The sequence below is a fragment of the Octopus sinensis genome, linkage group LG10 (genome assembly GCF_006345805.1).
Source record: "Octopus sinensis linkage group LG10, ASM634580v1, whole genome shotgun sequence".
Classification (NCBI taxonomy): domain Eukaryota; kingdom Metazoa; phylum Mollusca; class Cephalopoda; order Octopoda; family Octopodidae; genus Octopus; species Octopus sinensis.
In genome coordinates this window covers 24,522,318-24,540,881 of record NC_043006.1, presented here as the reverse complement: position 1 = coordinate 24,540,881, position 18,564 = coordinate 24,522,318, and the positions used below count along the sequence as shown (strand labels likewise).

At 37.3% G+C, this 18,564-nt stretch overlaps 1 protein-coding gene across 9 annotated transcripts in view; it reads left to right on the top strand.

Annotated features, from left to right (window-relative positions):
- Positions 1–18,564, top strand: part of LOC115216500 (phosphatase and actin regulator 1) — a 343,004-nt gene that overhangs the window by 109,247 nt on the left and 215,193 nt on the right. Inside the window, exon 1 of one of the 9 annotated variants that reach the window (XM_036506368.1) lies at positions 9,909–10,213. The exons of the other annotated variants lie outside the window; for them this stretch is intronic. Coding sequence (XP_036362261.1) covers positions 10,189–10,213 — 25 coding nt within the window. The 5' untranslated portion in view covers positions 9,909–10,188. Of the gene's footprint in view, positions 1–9,908; positions 10,214–18,564 lie in introns of those variants that run through there. 9 annotated transcript variants of the gene reach the window in all.

The following is an 18,564-nucleotide window of genomic DNA, read 5'->3' as shown; positions in this document are numbered from 1 at the left end:
CTATATGTATATATATATATATATGTGTGTGTATGTATGTACCTATATGTATATATATATGTGTGTATATATATGTATGTACCTATATGTATATATATATATATATATATGTGTGTGTGTATATATATGTATGTATGTACCTATATGTGTATATATATGTGTGTGTGTGTGTATATATATGTATGTATGTACCTATATGTGTATATATATATATATGTGTGTGTGTGTGTGTGTGTGTGTGTGTATGTATCAACATATATATGTATGTGTATATTTATATATGTATAGGTATGTATTTGTTGTTTTTATGTATATATATATATATCGGTGCAGGAGTGGGTGTGTGGTAAGTAGCTTTGCTTACCAACGACATGGCTCCGGGTTCAGTCCCACTGCGTGGCACCTTGGGCATGGTTAATGAGAGAGACGGAAGATACGAGAATATTTGTTAATCATTACAATTGATTCAGCCCATCTAGCATCAGTCCCTTACGGGTGGGATACTTTACAACTAGTTTAGGAACATTCCTTGGTCTAGATGTGTCTCTTTGGATGATAAGTAGAGAGAATTTGTTAAAATAACAACTGTTCTTCTTGGTTCATGTAAAGAAAAGTAGCAGATTATGTATGTATGTGTGTGTGTGTGTGTGTATATGTATATATTTATACTTATATATATATATATATATATATACACATTTATACCTGAGTGAACACATATATGTGAAACCAGGAGGGGGAAAAATACCAGTGTTTGAGTAATATGCTTTATTATTAATCAGCAAAAACATCACAAGAATATCACAAAAAACTGCTATCAAGGTTATACATATAATTTATATTTTGACATGATTCACATTGACAGTTACACATTAGAAATTGATTGGCTGTTTCCAATAACAGTCTGTCAGAAGTATGCAAGTTGAGAGTAAATATACAAATAGAGATAAAAAGAAAAAGAAAATTGCATAAATATTGTGTTGTATAAAATCAAGGAAGACATTGAGTCAAAACGAAATTTTAAGTTAAAAATACATCATGTATGTCCAGAGAAAATTTATTAATGGTAAATAAATGTATACTTCTATAGGCGTAGGAGTGGCTGTTTGGTAAGTAGCTTGCTTATCAACCACATGGTTCCGGGTTCAGTCCCACTGCATGGCACCTTGGGGAAGTGTCTTCTACTATAGCTTTGGGCCAACCAAAGCCTTGTGAGTGTATTTGGTAGACGGAAACTGGAAGAAACCTGTTGTATATGTGTGTGTATATATATATACATATATATATGTATGTATGCATGTGTATATGTTTGTGTGTCTGTTTGTTCCCCCAACATCGCTTGACAACCGATGCTGGTGTGTTTACATCCCCGTAACTTAGCGGTTCGGCAAAATAGACTGATAGAATAAGTACTAGGTCTACAAAGAATAAGTTGTGGGGTCGACTTGCTCGACTAAAGGCGGTGCTCCAGCCTGGCCACAGTCAAATGACTGAAACAAGTAAAAGAGAGTAACGTGTGTAAATAATATAAATATAAGTTTGTTTTAAAATTTTTTGAACCAATGGGTTGAGAAAGCTTGTAGATATTAATAAAAAAGTAATGGGTTTCTTTTAATATAAGCAACTCATACATACACATACATATAAAAATACATGTATAAAAAACTATATACTTATATATACGAAATACATGTGCATATATTCACATAAATACATAAACACATGCATATATATAAATATACTTATACCTACACATAAGTATACATACACACATACAAATATAAAAAATATTTACACATAGGCATACATACAAATACAGGTGCATATGCAGCAATTTATGTACAGAAAAGTTTTTTTTTTTTTAAATTTATAAAATTTTGATAAACCTCTTCCTCTAAACATAATTATAATAACTATAATAATAATGATGCATATAAAGAATAACAGAATAGAATTCAATTTATAAGATTATCTCTATCTATAAACTATATAATATAACCTAAAAACAATTTCAAAGGTGACTACCTCTTTTAATAACCACGTGGTTCTTACTGCCTAGTAATTATTCACTACTACTATTAATAACCTTCTCAAAAACTCAAATAATATTATCAGTTCTGAAATCTATCAACATGTCATGACTATAAAGTATGTAAAATTAATCAAAAATAAGCATTGTATAAATACCCACTCCCCAACTAGCCAAGAATATTTGCTAATTTCAACAAATACTACTGCTGCTACTGAATTTTGTGCTAACAATGCGTTTAGAAAAATATCTCATCATAGAAGAATCACTTTCTATTGAAAGAACTGACCAGCCGTATGAAAGTAAGCACATTTTTTTTCTTCTTTCTCTCTTCCTTCTTCCTTTCCTTCTCTTTTCCATTGACACTCCTTTCAGATACAAAGGCAGACACACACACATGCACTCTCTCTCACTTTCGTCCCATTCCTCACCCTCTTTTACTATCTTATATCTCTATCCAACCCTACACACTCAATAATACTTACTACTACTACTGCCAAGCCTAATTCAAACTAATAGCAGAGAAAAATTCCTCTTCAAACAGTGTCATACACACCTTGAAGAGACTGTACTAATAATGCATAAATATGCAACAGTTATGCAGTTAGTGTGATTGAAACGTGGCAGATAATTATTATGAACTAGCAGTATCGCCTGGCGTTGCTCGGGTTTGTAAGGGAAATAACTATATAAGCATTTTTAGAGAGTTACTTCCCTTATATAAACCGAGCAAAAAATGCATTAAAAATGCGAAAAAATGATGGTAAATTTTTTTTTTAAATCGTAGACTCATGCAGAAGGGTTTGATATGAATCACGACTATAAGATACCCGCTTTTGGTTAAACTGCACTGCAAAATGTGGGAGTAGTTTGGAATCTAAATCGGAGGAGACAGACACACACACAACTTCAGTTTTATATATAAAGATAACCTTATTGGAAATAAACATAAAGTTTGAATGTTCAAATTCTTCATTCTCCTTATCAATATTGTACTTTACCCTCTAAGTAGCCAAGAAATAAACTGTAACATCAAATGGGAGCTAAAGGTAGTTTGCCAAAAGATATACTATCTGAAGGAACTAGCCTTAGTTTTTCACCCAAAGATTTGATATCTGCTTGGATAGTATGTCCCTCCTCTTTACATATGTATGTCTGTGTATATATGTGTGTGTGTGTGTATATATATATATATATATATATATATATATGAAATTATCAGGAAAAGAAAAGACGAAGATAGGTGTATGGGCAACAAGCTGGTGTATTAGTATGATGCTTGGGAAAGTGAGAAACTCTTTTGTTTTGAGTCAGCGTTTTTCAACAGAAAGGAATAAGAGGGAGTAGAGAGAGATTAAAAAAACTTGTGGATTTAGCAATCTTCTATTTTTTCAGTCATTTTCACTGTAGCCATGCTGGAGCACCACCTTGAAGGGTATTAGATGAACAAATTGCCCTCAAGACTTATTTCTTAAGCCTAGTATTCTATCTCTCTCTCTTTTGCTGGACTGCTAAGTTACTGGTTATAACACATTAATACTAGTTGTTAAACAGGGATGGGGGGGGCAAACAGACTTCCCTCTCTCTCTCTTTCGGAGAGACACAAGCACCTACACGCACATATACATACACGGCAGTAACTTCCGCCTACCGAATTCAATCAAAGCTTCGGTCAGCTCGGGGTTATAGCAGAAGACACCTGCCCAAAGTGCCACGCAGTGGAACTGAACCCGAAACCACATAGCTAGGAAGCAAGCTCCCTAACCACACAGCCATGCCCATATATAGATAGATACGCACACATACACACACAAAAACAAACGACTTTTTTTAGTTTCTATCTTCGAAAACCACTCAAGGATTTGTTTGGCTGTGGCTATAGTAGAAGACACTCTCTCAAAGTGCCAAATAGTGGGACTGATCCCAGAACCATGCAGTTGGGAAGCAAACTTCTTACTACACAGCCATACCTATATACACAAAATAAAGTTTACTTGCCAACATAAAGTGGCAGTCCTGTGTAGGACTGTGTTACTACTTTTTAACACCAGGAAAACATCTTTTCCAGCTGATTATTGACACATGATCTGTGTCTGAGATATATTGTAAGGGAGCGTACTACTCTCTTCTAGCCATTAGTTGTGCCAACAGACCAATGGTTTCTGGGTAATTTCGTGTCATCAGTTCTAGACAACAGCCACTTGACATTACTCAGAGTATATAAATATAGAAGCAACAGACAGTCGCTGATCTTGTAAGGAGAAAGACTACTAGTTTTAAATCTCTAAATGAGATCTATGTAATAATAGTACTGTATAGTAAAGTTTGTATGCTAACATAAAGTGGCAGTCCTGCATATGACTATGTTACTGCTTTTTAACCCCAGGAAAACATCTTTTCCAGCTGGTTATTGACACATGATGTGTGTCTGAGATATACTGTAAGTAAGCCTACTAGCTATTAGTAGTACCAGCAGACCAATAGTTTCTGGGTAATTGCACATTGTTGGTACTGCTAATGGCTATAAGGGAGTAGTAAGTGGGTATGTGAGGAGGGAGGGGGAGAGAAGGAGAGTGAGGGAGCAGAGAGAAGAGAGAAGAGAGAAGAGGGAAAGAGAGTAGGGATGAAACGATGTAGGAGTGAAGAGAAGTAAGAGTCGGGGAGGAGGTTAGATGAAAAGGAGGGGAGGGTTGAGCCCAAAGGGCTTAAAAGAGCGAAGAGAGAAGATTAATCCCTGTTCACGGTGCAGGGCGAGAGCAGGGGAGCGAGCCAGGCTGGGAGGTAGGGTTGGGGAAGAAGCTGTGGACCAAGAGGTCTCGTAGGTTATGGGCTCGTTTGAAGGATGGGAGGGGTCAGTTAGGGAAGATGTGTGAAGTGGACGCGTTGGACTGGAGATGCCGGAAAGCTCGAAGAATGGTGTGTTGGAGAGGTAGGGTGGTGGGGTGTTAAGTGAGGGGAAAATGGAGGCGGGAGACTGCAGAGCGGGTTCGGGGGGAGAGAGCAGATGCACGGTCTATGGAACGTGCTCTGGCAAGGGCGGTGCGGATAGTGGTGAGAGAGTATCCACGTAGTATGAAGTGGCAAGCCATGAGTTGAGACTGAGTCTCAAAGTTATGGTCGTCACTACAGAGCCTGCGTAGACGGAGGAATAGGGGATGGAAAGCTTGGTGTGTTTGGGGTGGGAGGAGGAGAAGTTTAGGTATGAGTGTGAGTCTGTGTGTTTGTAGTAAATGGAGGTGGTAAGAGTGGAGTGATGAATGCTGACCAAAATGTCGAGGAAGGAGACAGAGGTGTTGGAGATAGTGGAGGTGAAGTGGAGGGCAGGATGGAAGGATTTAACGAAGGAGAGGAAGGAGTCTAGATGTTTGCGGGAGAGTGAGGTGGCACTGATACAGTCGTCAATATAACGACCATATAGTTCGGGAGTGGGACCAGTGAAACTAGAGAATATTTGGACCTCAATATAGCCAACGAACAGGTTCGCATAGTTATATATATATATATATATTTAAAAAAAATTTTTTTACCTTGTTTCAGTCATTTGACTGCGGCCATGCTGGAGCACCGCCTTTTAATCGAGCAACTCGACCCCGGGACTTATTCTTTTGTAAGCCCAGTACTTATTCTATCGATCTCTTTTGCCGAACCGCTAAGTAACGGGGACATAAACACACCAGCATCGGTTGTCAAGCAATGCTGGGGGGACAAACACAGACACGCATATACATATATATATATACATACATATATACGACGGGCTTATTTCAGTTTCCGTCTACCAAATCCACTCACAAGGCTTTGGTTGGCCCGAGGCTATAGTAGAAGACACTTGCCCAAGGTGCCACGCAGTGGGACTGAACCCAGAACCATGTGGTTGGTAAACAAGCTACTTACCACACAGCCACTCCTGCGCCTATGTATATATATATTTCAATGGATGAATGAATTATCCTATGTTTACCGTTAACATGGAAAATTCAATAAACCGTTACCAGGGTAGCAAAATTCACGTCACAAACACGGTTGAAGTGACCTATCCTAAGGTAGAACCACCGGGTTACTGTGCAGTAATTTGTGTGTTATAAATGAATAAATAAATAAATGGAGTTGAACGAAGATGTTAATAAAATTCTTTTACTTTCGACATATGTTTCAAAGACAACATGGTTTTCTTCCAAAGGAATAAACGGTGTAAAATGCAATCTTCTCATCAGGAAAGAAAGAGAGCCTCTCTCAATAACAAGACATTATAACAATTACGATGACTTTATGTATATATTCATTTATGTGTATGTATATATATATATATGTATATGTATATATATATATGTATGTATGTATATATATATATGTATGTATGTTGGATCAGGTAATGAAGGTTACGGAGAGGGTCATAGCCCAACTAATTAGAGAGAGAGTTAGTTTAGATGAGATGCAGTTTGGGTTTGTGCCAGGGAAAAGCACCACTGATGCTATATTCCTGGTAAGGCAGCTGCAGGAGAAATACCTAGCCAAAGATAGGCCCCTGTACCTGGCTTTCGTTGACATGGAGAAAGCCTTTGATAGGGTCCCCCGATCCCTCATCTGGTGGTCAATGAGGAAATTAGGGATAGATGAATGGCTGGTGAGGGCTGTACAAGCCATGTACAGAGATGCCGTAAGCAAGGTTAGGGTTGGCAACATGTACACAGAAGAATTCAAAGTAGAGGTTGGGGTCCACCAGGGTTCAGTACTCAGCCCCCTCCTATTTATCATAGTCCTCCAGGCAATAACAGAGGGATTCAAGACAGGTTGCCCCTGGGAGCTCCTCTATGCTGACGACCTCGCTCTAATTGCTGAGTCACTATCAGAACTGGAGGAGAAGTTCCAGGTGTGGAAGGAGGGTTTAGAATCGAGGGGCCTTAGAGTCAACCTAGCTAAAACCAAAGTACTAATAAGTAGAAAGGTAGGCAATCCACAAATGTCCTCAGGAAGATGGCCCTGCTCGATCTGTAGAAAAGGTGTAGGTAGAAACTCTATAAGATGTACCCAGTGTAAGCTATGGACACATAAGAGGTGCAGCAATGTCAAAGGTAGGCTAACTGGGAAGACAGTCTTTATATGTGGCAGATGCTCGAGAGCATTGACCTCCGAAAATCTGCAGAAAACAACTTCCGTCACTTTCCAGGGGAAAAAGTTAGAAGTAGTTGATAGCTTCCGTTATCTAGGTGACCAAGTCAGTAGTGGGGGCGGGTGCGCTGAGAGTGTAACTGCTAGAATAAGAATAGCCTGGGCAAAGTTTAGGGAGCTCTTACCTCTGCTGGTGACTAAAGGCCTCTCGCTCAGAGTAAAGGGCATGTTCGAACTGCCATGCTACATGGCAGTGAAACATGGGCCATGACTGCTGAGGACATGCGTAAGCTCATGAGGAATGAAGCCAGTATGCTCCGATTGATGTGTAATGTCAGTGTACTTACTCGACAGTGTTAGTTCCCTAAGAGAAATGTTGTACCTAAGAAGCATCAGTTGTTGCGTGCAAGAGAGACGATTGCGATTGTATGGTCATGTGGCGAGAATGGATGAAGATAGGTGTGTGAGAAAGTGCCAATCCCTAGCAGTTGAGGGAACTCGTGGAAGAGGTAGACCCAGGAAAACCTGGGACGAGGTGGTGAAGCACGACCTTCGAACATTAGGTCTCACCATGGAAATGACCAGAGACCGAGACCTATGGAAGTATGCTGTGCGTGAGAAGACCCGGCAAGACTAGTGAAGCCATAACCCGTGGCCCCTACCTGGGACGTAGTCAGTCCGCCTGTGCATACCTTCCTGCTTGTGACACTTGTGAAGACCTGTTGAGGCAAGTCAAATCGAATCAAGTCAAACCAAATCAAAATAGATGAACATCAATGGAATTTGTATCCTTGTGGTACCAGTGCCGGTGGCACATAAGAGAACCATCCGAACGGGACTGTAGCCAGTACCGCATCGACTGGCCTCCGTGCTGTGGGCACGTAACAAACACCGTCCGAGCGTGGCCGTCTGCCAGCCTCGTCTGGCACCTGTGTCGGTGGCACATAAAAACACCATCCGAGCGTGGCCGTCTGCCAGCCTCGTCTGGCACCTGTGTCGGTGGCACATAAAAACACCATCCGAGCGTGGCCGTCTGCCAGCCTCGTCTGGCACCTGTGTCGATGGCACATAAAAGCACCATCCGAGCGTGGCCGTTCGCCAGCCTCGTCTGGCACCTGTGTCGGTGGCACATAAAATCACCCACTACACTCTCGGAGTGGTTGGCGTTAGGAAGGGCATCCAGCTGTAGAAACACTGCCAGATCTGACTGGCCTGGTGCAGCCTTCGGGCTCCCCAGACCCCAGTTGAACCGTCCAACCCATGCTAGCATGGAAAGCGGACGTTAAACGATGATGATGATATATGTATATATTTGGTTGCTTATCATCTGAAAATTTTAAGTCCGCCTTCTCTTTTTACATGTATATATATTTTGTGCATTTAAACCCAAAGGTCTTCATCTGTCTATTTTGAACTAGTGTCTCCATATCTGCTCACTTGTATTCCCCGTATGTTCTGAAAATGTAACTTTCCCAAATAAAGAGCACTTCAAATTCAAGGCTCTGATGAAGCTATAAGATGTTATCCACCACATTTTATATAAGAAACAGTTGTAAACTAAGGAAGTTCATTGCATAACATTTGGTTTCTTTCAGTGTCATCTCTGTTATATATATATTTCATATATATCCATCATTACATGCTTTTCGTATGGAAGCCGGTGGGGCTTGCTCTGAGTACTCTAATTTTTTCGCAGTGAACGTACTGGCCGCCTCGGACACTCGGCGAACAGCAGCCTTAGAGGAACCATTCTATACCCTGCTTTCTATATCGAAATTCTCTCAATCTCATTGATTCCATGTATATGTTTATATATACATAAATATGTGCATATATGATAATCTCTCCCATTGAAGACAACGAATGAACATTTAGCGTATGCTGAATGATCTGCACAAGTAATTCAGTTTGATGAATCCCCTCTGCCAAGCAATAAAAAGTTTGTTTGTTGCTAATGTTTGCGTCATCAAAGATTAACATATGGTTCAAGATCCATTGTAAGACAACTAGAAACAGGTACAAAAAGTTGTCGAAGGGACACCATCGATGGTAGGTTGTCATCGCTACTTGATCAGTTTATTGAAAATGTTATACTTAGCGTGTTTGCACACGTTGCAAATAACCCAAGTCGCAAATTTAACAAATTACTGGATAGCGCTAATCGTACAGACCCATAGGTTTGAGATTTGGCTGTTATTTCTAGTAAGTCGCTCTGTGAGCAAAATGCTATCCATTAAATAACTCTGAGAATGAGACAAAGCCGCTATTTGTTTAACTTCGAAAGGTTCTTCTGTAGAACTATCTATTTGAATTATTGTCTCCATATCTGCTCACTTAGATTCCCCCTTATTATTGTAACCTGTTGATATGGTATTGCGGAGTCACAACTCTGTGATATTTTCACTTTGATCTCGCTCTGAACATAAAAAATGTGACAGTCACAAAGTTGCTTAAGAGGGGAAGTTAGAGAGATATGGAGATAAACTGAATAGCAGAGAGAGAGAGAAGGGGAGGAAGGTAAAAAGAAATGTGATAAGTTACATATGGACGGTATGACGAAAACTTGTCTATTCCTAATGAACTCTTATAACAGAAGTGCTCGCTACACCTGCTGTTAAAGATGACAAAACAACAAACATTGAAAATATCTGACAAGGCTGGTTGTTTATTTTGTGTGTGTGAACGAGTGACAGCAATCGTGTTTATAGGGTTCCACCACATCACATGACAGCATCTGACCAATCAGTATAAGTGGGTGTGGTTTTCAACTGGAGATTGACAGGCATCCGTCGTACAGCGATTTCAGAAAGCGAATAGCTTTCAATGAAAGTTTACTCATAAATGTGTGTCGCGTTGTGAGTGTTTGTATGTCTCTGTCTGCGCCTACGTCGGGTACGCGTGCAGTAAGTAGGCTTTCTGGATATATTTTCTTATTGTAGCTGCTTAAAATTTCTCGCAACTATGGGGATCCCTCCTCGTTGACACAGTTACACTGGATATTGTGTAACCGATTCCGTAATTTTTAATACGCGGGCACTGTCGGCTCTAGAATGATGAGATTTAAAAGAAAAAAAGGTAAGATTCCGTCCCTGTATAAAATAACTGATGATGAATTAAATGAAAAGAGAGGAAAAGGGAACGAGAAAGCTAGAAAAAAGAATGCCGTGTGTATGCGCGCGCGCGCGTGTTTACACACTGCGATTTGTCTTGATCTATTTTCCAGATAAGACTCATCGCTTACATTTTTTTTTTTATAAATTGCAAGTTCGTTTTCTCTTTAGGTTAAATGTCTGTCTGTTGACTTTTTAAGATTTCCTATTTAATTTCACGTGACTAACCTGCTGAACATTGTCCCAAACAATTTTTGATTCCAAAAAGCAGGGGAAAAAAAAAAAGGTGTCACTATATATACTCTAACTATTCCCTTCTCTCATCACGTTTACATGTGCTCACTTTTTAATATTTTTTTTTCTTTATATATTGTGTATATATGTATATATATACACATATGTATATATATATATATATATATATATACACATACAGTAACCTATCAAGAATATAGTTTAGTGGAAGATTCAAATTCTATTCAAGAATAATATTTAAAAAATGAAAGAAAAATTCAGTTTTCTGTTAGTCCGTGGTGAAGTTCATTCCTGCTGTGAAAAAAAAAAGGAGGGGCTGCTTTTATAAATATATACTTATATAATTAATACTGGGTTGCTAATTATTTTATAGTCATGTATAATATATTTATACTTCCTCCTGTGGTGTAATAAATTCATCATTATCTGTGTCCCACCATCACCAAAGCGTCTTTTATTCAACGTAAGTATTAGTTTCCTATAAAGGCACAAGCGCTCGTATGGGGCTCTTCTTTAGAAGGGGTGGTAATGAAGCTACTTAGCTTCAACCGGAATCAAATCTGAACTATAAAATTCCACTAGCAGGGATCCTACCTCATCGTTTCTCTATTTCTATAGTGCCATAGATATAACGTTGGTGAGAGATATAGCTGAATCAATGATTCATATACGTTATTAGTACTTATCGACATTTTGAAGGATGAAAGGCCAAGTGAATGAACTCTTGTCGGATTTGCACATATAATGGCGATAGAGAGGTGGGATCAAAAATAAGTTTGGCTCTCTACCATTTTTACCGATTTAATAACGATTTCATGATAACAAACAAAGTTAACAGCTTAAAAAGAACTGACTAAAGAAGCGCGTGTATTAAGTAAAACTTTTATAATAAATAAAATACTGGGGAGAAACCGTGTATTGATTAATCTTTTACACGCATACATACAAATTCTGTAGTTATGCTTATTTGTGTATGGCGCATCATGTACAGGGTGAGGAGCTATGCTAAGTTTACATAAGCTTCATAATTCTCATGAGCAGGTGGTTTTTTTTTTACTGTTGCTTATTCTTCCTTGTAAGTGGAAAGAAACAGTGCCCACTTAAATGGAAAATGGACCACTGGCCTTGCACTGTCGGGTGCCTCAGGGTCGAATTGTGATAACGTCCATTATTTGTGGAAATTATTATTTTTTTATAACTTAGATACATATTATTGAGGTTTTTGTATGTTAAAATATTTACCGTGAGTTTGCTAAAATTCAGGGCTTAGCTGAATGCTGATATCAATTAAAAATGACAAATATTTGGAATATGCATATTTATCATAACAAAAGACTGAAGTTGAATTTTGTTATTTATCCATATGTTCAGTATTGAATGAGTAATATTTGTCTTGTAGTTATGTAATTTAAAACCACTACTTTTACAATTTAATTTGAAATACACAAGAAACAGTGAACCATTGAGAAATGACTTTTCAATTACGTGTATAAAGACTTGACAAGTTTGGGGATGTCGAAAAAAGCCAAACCCTCATTAAAGTTTACTTTCTAGTTTCATGTTTATGAATTTGTGAAAGGATTCCTAAAAATAATGTAATTGCTGATCACTGACATCAGTAAGTGGAAAAAGTTTTTGGAAGGTACTTTACAACTAACTCAAATAGTATACACACTATTGTGTATTTTTTTTCAATTCAATTCAATTCAATTTTTATTGGCTCAAAAAGCAAAAGCAAGGCCATGTAGGGGGACAAGGAGTTATGTACAGGGAGGGTGGTCATATAAAGAGTTCAGGCTATTTTTGGTCAAGAGAGACTTTGAACCGAGTGGTCGTCGGCATCTTCACTATCTCGTTCGGCAGCTTATTCCACGGATCCACAACCCAGACGGAGAAAGCCTCTCTCCTTCGATTGAGATGAAATCGTCGTAGATAGAGCTTTTCGGAGTGACCCCGCAGCCCACGCTCTGGAGCAGGTTATACTTTCTGCTTATGATGTTGTGAGTGAGAATGAGATCACCATGGCGGTGAAGTGAAACCCACTATGAGGGTTTCACTTCACCTCCATAACATGATTCAATCTTAAAATTAAATTTAATTTCTTTCATATTAAATTAATGTTTAGTTTTCTAAATTGTTCTGATCTCCATCTATCTCCCCCCTTAACCTCATGCTTCTAAGTTCATTTTTATTGATTTTCATTAGATATTTGATTCTTGAAGTGTTGCAATAACTGTTTCACAGGAAGGACCCTTCCCTCATTGTAATCATTCAAAACAGTGGAGTAGAAGGCTGTTTTTGGCCCAGTGGTAAAGAGGCCAGCAGTATCATAAGTTTAGTGGGTTTCTTGAGCATTCTGCTATTAAATATAACAATAGAAGTTTGAATAATCTTCTCTCATCACTAATCTAATTGATGCTGATACTGACTGTGACTACTATACCAATCTTAGTGACAATTATCAATTCTTCTGTTTGACAAAACAGTACCATAATGAAATTCTGGATTTGCTCAAAATTTAGAAAAACTGCCTTCACTCACATACAAAATAAGTTGTTTCCCACCATGACTATGAATAGAGCCAATCAAATGATATTACTGAAACAAACTCCCAACTCTAGTTTGCCAGATATGTCATATCTGCAAATGGTTTGACATAATACTTCACATTCTGTGTCAATTAGAGTGTGACCTCTTCACTTTCTTTCTAGCATGATAGGCACTACTCTTCAGGACCTATTAAGAAAACATTGCAGTTAAGGTTTGTGTCATTGAATATTGAGAACATATTTCAACTAATGGCATTGTAATGCACTTAAGAGATAATGCTCTATATATCTATCAACTAGTACTTTGATATTATTGTTAGAAGCTATAGTTATCAATTACACTGCGCATGCACACACACACACACACATCTATCCTTTAAGTTTAAAAGTCACCTACCTAGTGTCCACGTAGGGACTGAATAGGAGATAAAAGTTACCTACCTAGTCACCGAATAGGAGATAACTACTCCGAAATGCTAGCATCTCACAGTCTAGGTAGGTGGTGCTCCAACCTGATCTAGGTGTATACGCACCATTCGTCAACAAGCGAGATATATTCTCCATGACAAAATGCAGTGAGTAGCATGCACCCCAGTTTGAACGTGTATCAAGCATATTTGGACTGATAATAGCAATACAATTTTACTTATCACTGCTTAGCACTCTCCCTCCATAATAGATATATTAGTATGATATTATGAAATCATTTATATTTATATTGATATATTTATATTCATGAAATGTCTTTCCCATGTTGTGTTGAAGTGAACTACATGACAATCTATTTTATCTGGAATTTCAGTTTAGATGGACAGGCTTTTTTTCTTTAAGAGAAACCATCAACAGATATACACTTTGCTTACAGAAGATCCAGTTGGGATTTTTAATCCCATTTATCTCTCTATCTGTCTGCTGGCCTATCTATCTATCTATCTATTTGTTTTATGTATATGTATCATTTTTAATGCCCACTTATCCATACTTACACAGGTCAAGCAGAATTCATTGAGTCAGAGTTTTATAGCTTTATGTCTTCCTGTCACCAACCCGTACCTGTTTCTAAGCAAGGTAATTCTTCATCATCGCTGGACAAGATTGGAAATGAAAGACACCACTTAAGTGAGTCACTCACAACTGTTACATAACAGTTGTGTCAACTGCCAAAGCAAGGTGGTACTAAGACACACACACACACAAATGGATTTCTTTCTGTTTCTGTTTACCAAATCCACTCTCAAAACTTTGGTTATCCTAGGGCTATAGTAAAAGTCACTTTCCCAAGGTGTCACACAGCTATGCACATACACACACACAATTTTACTTGTTGAAGTCATTAAACTGTGGCCATGTTGGGATGCCACCTTGAAGAATTTTAGTTGAACAAATCAATCCTGGTACTTATTGCTCTTTAACCTGGAACTTATTCTATTGGTCTCTTTTGCCAAACCAAGAAGTTGTGGGGATACGTACAGACGTCAACACTGGTTGTCAAGCAGTGTTGCTGGACAAATACAAGATAAAGACATGCGGTTGGGAAACCAACTGCTTACCACACAGCTACACCTGTACCTACACACACACACACACTGACTGACTTAAGGAAACTGGGCAGCCCATACTTTACCTTTTCAGAATGTTAGCAAGTAGTACGAAATGTAATCTAAGAAGTTATCATTGATGTCATCTGTGCTTTGGATAATATCTGGCACCAGGATTTCTATTGTTCTTAAACACTTTTAATAGTTATTGTCTTGCCATCAGGTGAGTCCTAGTCAAGCAGACTCAGGATCAGAATTCTCCCAGCTGTGATCATGCTTGCTTTTAATTTTTCAGGCATAGTCATTTATTATACCCTTTTTAATATAGCAGGATGCTATTTATTATTTCCTTTTTAATATGGCCGGATGCTATTTAAAGGTGCTTTGGTTGCTAGCAGGTTGAGTGACTATGTTGTCAGGTAATAATAGTTATTGGTAAAGATAGTGTTTAGAGAAGGTGATACTCATAAAGGTATGTGGAAGGATAGATAGCAAAATAACAGGATGTATGGAGACCATGTCCTAAAAAACATTCAGAAGGCGAATGCATTTCTGTTGTTTCTTTTGTTACTTTTTGAAATAGTGTTTGTGTGTAAACTGTATGTATGGTGGTGGTGGTGGTAATAGTACAGGCAGTCTTAATTATGAAGGTAACATATCTGCAAATCAGGAAGACTACACATATTTGGAAACAGTTATTTTTTATTTCCAACTTAACAGCTTGTATGATGTTTTATCTCGAAAACAGCTAAGCTGCCTGTCTATAACATTTATAAAACACAGAAAATGTTAAACCCACTTTTTGTTTATTTCTTGTAGTGTCAAAATACTCACCACACAACTGTCCCGAAGCACTGACACAATTCCTCTTATGCAACTCAGTTGGAATGGAACTGTGTCCAGCTAGAGTTGTGCAATAAAACTTTTGACTCCTCCCCCAGAAAATGAATAGCAATTGAATTTAATAGCTTTTATATGCTTTTGTAAGACTAAAATAGCTGCTCCGTGATGAAATTGCTCTTGTTTTAACCCTTTAGTGTTCAGAATGGCCAAAACCAGCTTAAAATTCACCTCTATTTGTTCAAACTGGCCAAATCTGGGCGTATCTGATTCCGCTACGAAATTGCTAAAAAAATAAACAAATCACATTATTGAATTCTTGTAGCTTTGAGATAATGTGAGATAAAGCCTTTCTTGTCTTTATTCAAGTAAAAATACTGTGAAATTTTTGAGACTTTTTTTTCCTTAACATTTGAAGAGAAGTGTACATCTTAGTTTTTAACGATATGGTGTTAGCAAGTAGCAAAATCCAACTTTGAAGGTTTTACTCTTGATGATGTACAAAATATAAACAAAAGCAACAATGATTTGTCTTCGGATGAATCTGATATTTATATTTATGAATCTTTGTCGGATGAGGAAGATTTTGATAATGAAAGTGATGAAAATGATATTGAAAACATTACAACTACATGGTTGAAGATTACTACATCAACCGCAATTACTGATTTCACAGAAAAGACCAGTCCACTATAATAGCCTACCTCTTGATGCTCAACCATTGGACTATTTATTTTTACTGAAAACTTTTTTTGAAACTGTCAGTGTGTAATTTCTATTTGTGGAAGACCCCATCCACTATGGTAGCTAACTGATATTGTGGAAATGTGATTTTTGTTTTTACTATAAACATTATGTTTGGTATCAAACAGTTTCCTTGACTGTCAAACTGTTGGTGTCCTGATATAAGTTATGGTGATCCATATATCTCCAGCATTATGTCAAACAATATATGAATTAACTATAGTTAATGTAAAAGCCACAAGGTACCTCCGCCACCAAAAGTATATGACCATTTGAAATTTCAGGTTGACATCATATCTCAGTTACGTGAGGGCTTTTGTTCCAGAAAGCACGGAACTGTGAGAAAAGCAAAATTAACTGAGGTGGGTGTCAACAGAGAAAATATTGACTTCCATAAAGTGGAAAAAATAAATGGAAGGTAAAAGTTTGCAGACTGTGTTTGCTGCAAAAAGAAAAACTGCGAAAGGATATCCGGTTGAGACCTCATATATGTGTTCATTTTGCAGAGTGCTCTTGTGTAAAGGGTTCACAATAGAAATGTGGCATAACTATATTTTGTTATTTGATAGTAATACTATCATATATTCCTTTCATTTTATTACAAATAATATGTGAAAGTGAGAAATACATATTAATTTTCAGTATGATACACACCTGTATTCATCTTTGTCTCACCTGTTAATTAGCTTTTTTATTAGATGCATTCTGTTATGTAAATGTATTCATTAAATTGTATAAGAGTACATAGCCAATGGTATATTGACTAGTAAAAGAGTTTTGAACTTAATTTTCAATGAAAATTTTTTAATGAAATATAGAGAAAATAAAATCTTATACCAATTGTACCTGTATTTTAATTAATTCAAATTAATGTACCTCATCTTGAAAAGTTGCAAACTTGTTCGCAGTTGACATCTGGGTTAATTTTAGTGTTTATCCACAATGTTATTGCTTTTACACCTGTTAATTAAATTTACCTGTCCATAAAAGTCAAATTCAATCAGCTAAAATTACATAACTATAAACCACTGGTATATAAGTACTCACTGACAAAATTTCAAATCTGTATGTAAAAAATTAACAAAGTTATAAGCAAATATTGTGGACACTCCTCTTGAATCTGAATAATTCAAAATAATGTGAACAAATAAGCATTACATTTAACAGATTAATCTGAACACTAAAGGGTTAATGCATGGTCTCAAATTAAGTCACTTGCTAAAGAGCCTGAAACCATTAGAAAAAAAAATACTGTACTAAACTCACTTCATGAGTTTAATCTCATTCTGAGCCCTTGCAATGTGACATCTTGTGACTGATAACTGGACATTGAATTGTCCAAAACGAAAGAAAAAAACAAACAAACAAGGTTAAATATTGATAATGATGCCTTTAAAAAGTTTGGGTAAGTTAGTAAACAATTATGATTAATTAGATGTATAGGGCCATCAGGAGTGACAGAGACAGGACGTAATCATCATCATCATCGTTTAACGTCCGTTTTCCATTTGCCATTGCTATTTAAAAATCTCTTATTAGGACAAAATCAAGTTAAATACCTTTCAGTATCTTAAGAGAATAACAAGCTCTACTTACATCTCTTTAAAGTTCTACTGCTAAAGGCTTAAAAACAGTAATATAGCTATTTTAAATTTGTCTTAGGTTTTCTTATGCACCCTGTATTTTGCATAAATATTAATAATTATATATATTCCACCTCCTTTTCTTTCACAGCACTACCCTCCATCACAATTTTATTGCTGCTTCAACTCCTCATCACCACTTCTGAGTTACCTGCATGATCCTCTCCTGACTTCAATGAGTCATTTAGGATTCCTCTTCAGCTAGTTTATTGTTCCCTTCTTTGTCTCCCTTTCCTTCACACTTGTCTATACTTGATCCTTATAATGTTGGATAGCTTTAGACCCTCCTTCTTACATGACTCTCCTTGCCACCTTTTCAACTTGATTTCTTTTTCTCAGCTCTTTCACTAATCCCTTCCTTCTATACTGTCCCATCCTCTCCTCTTATAATCTTTCATCTCGCTACAACGAATGATCACCCACTCTCTCCTTTATTCTCTCTGTTTAGGCTCTGTCTTAGAATTTATAAGGCAATCAACACTAATGTTTGCGCCATGAAAAAATACCCAATAAATTCAGTGAAGTGGTTAACATTAGGAAGGGCATCCAGCTGTAGAAACCATGCCAATGTTGACATTGATGCATGACATAGCCATTTGTCTCATCAGACACTGTCAAATTATCCAATCCATATCAGCGTAGAAGTTGGATCTTAAAGGATGATGATACACATGCACATTTTTGAAACTCTACTCTTGTATGATTTATTTAGTATTGAATTTGGAAGACGTCCATTGTGATTGGATA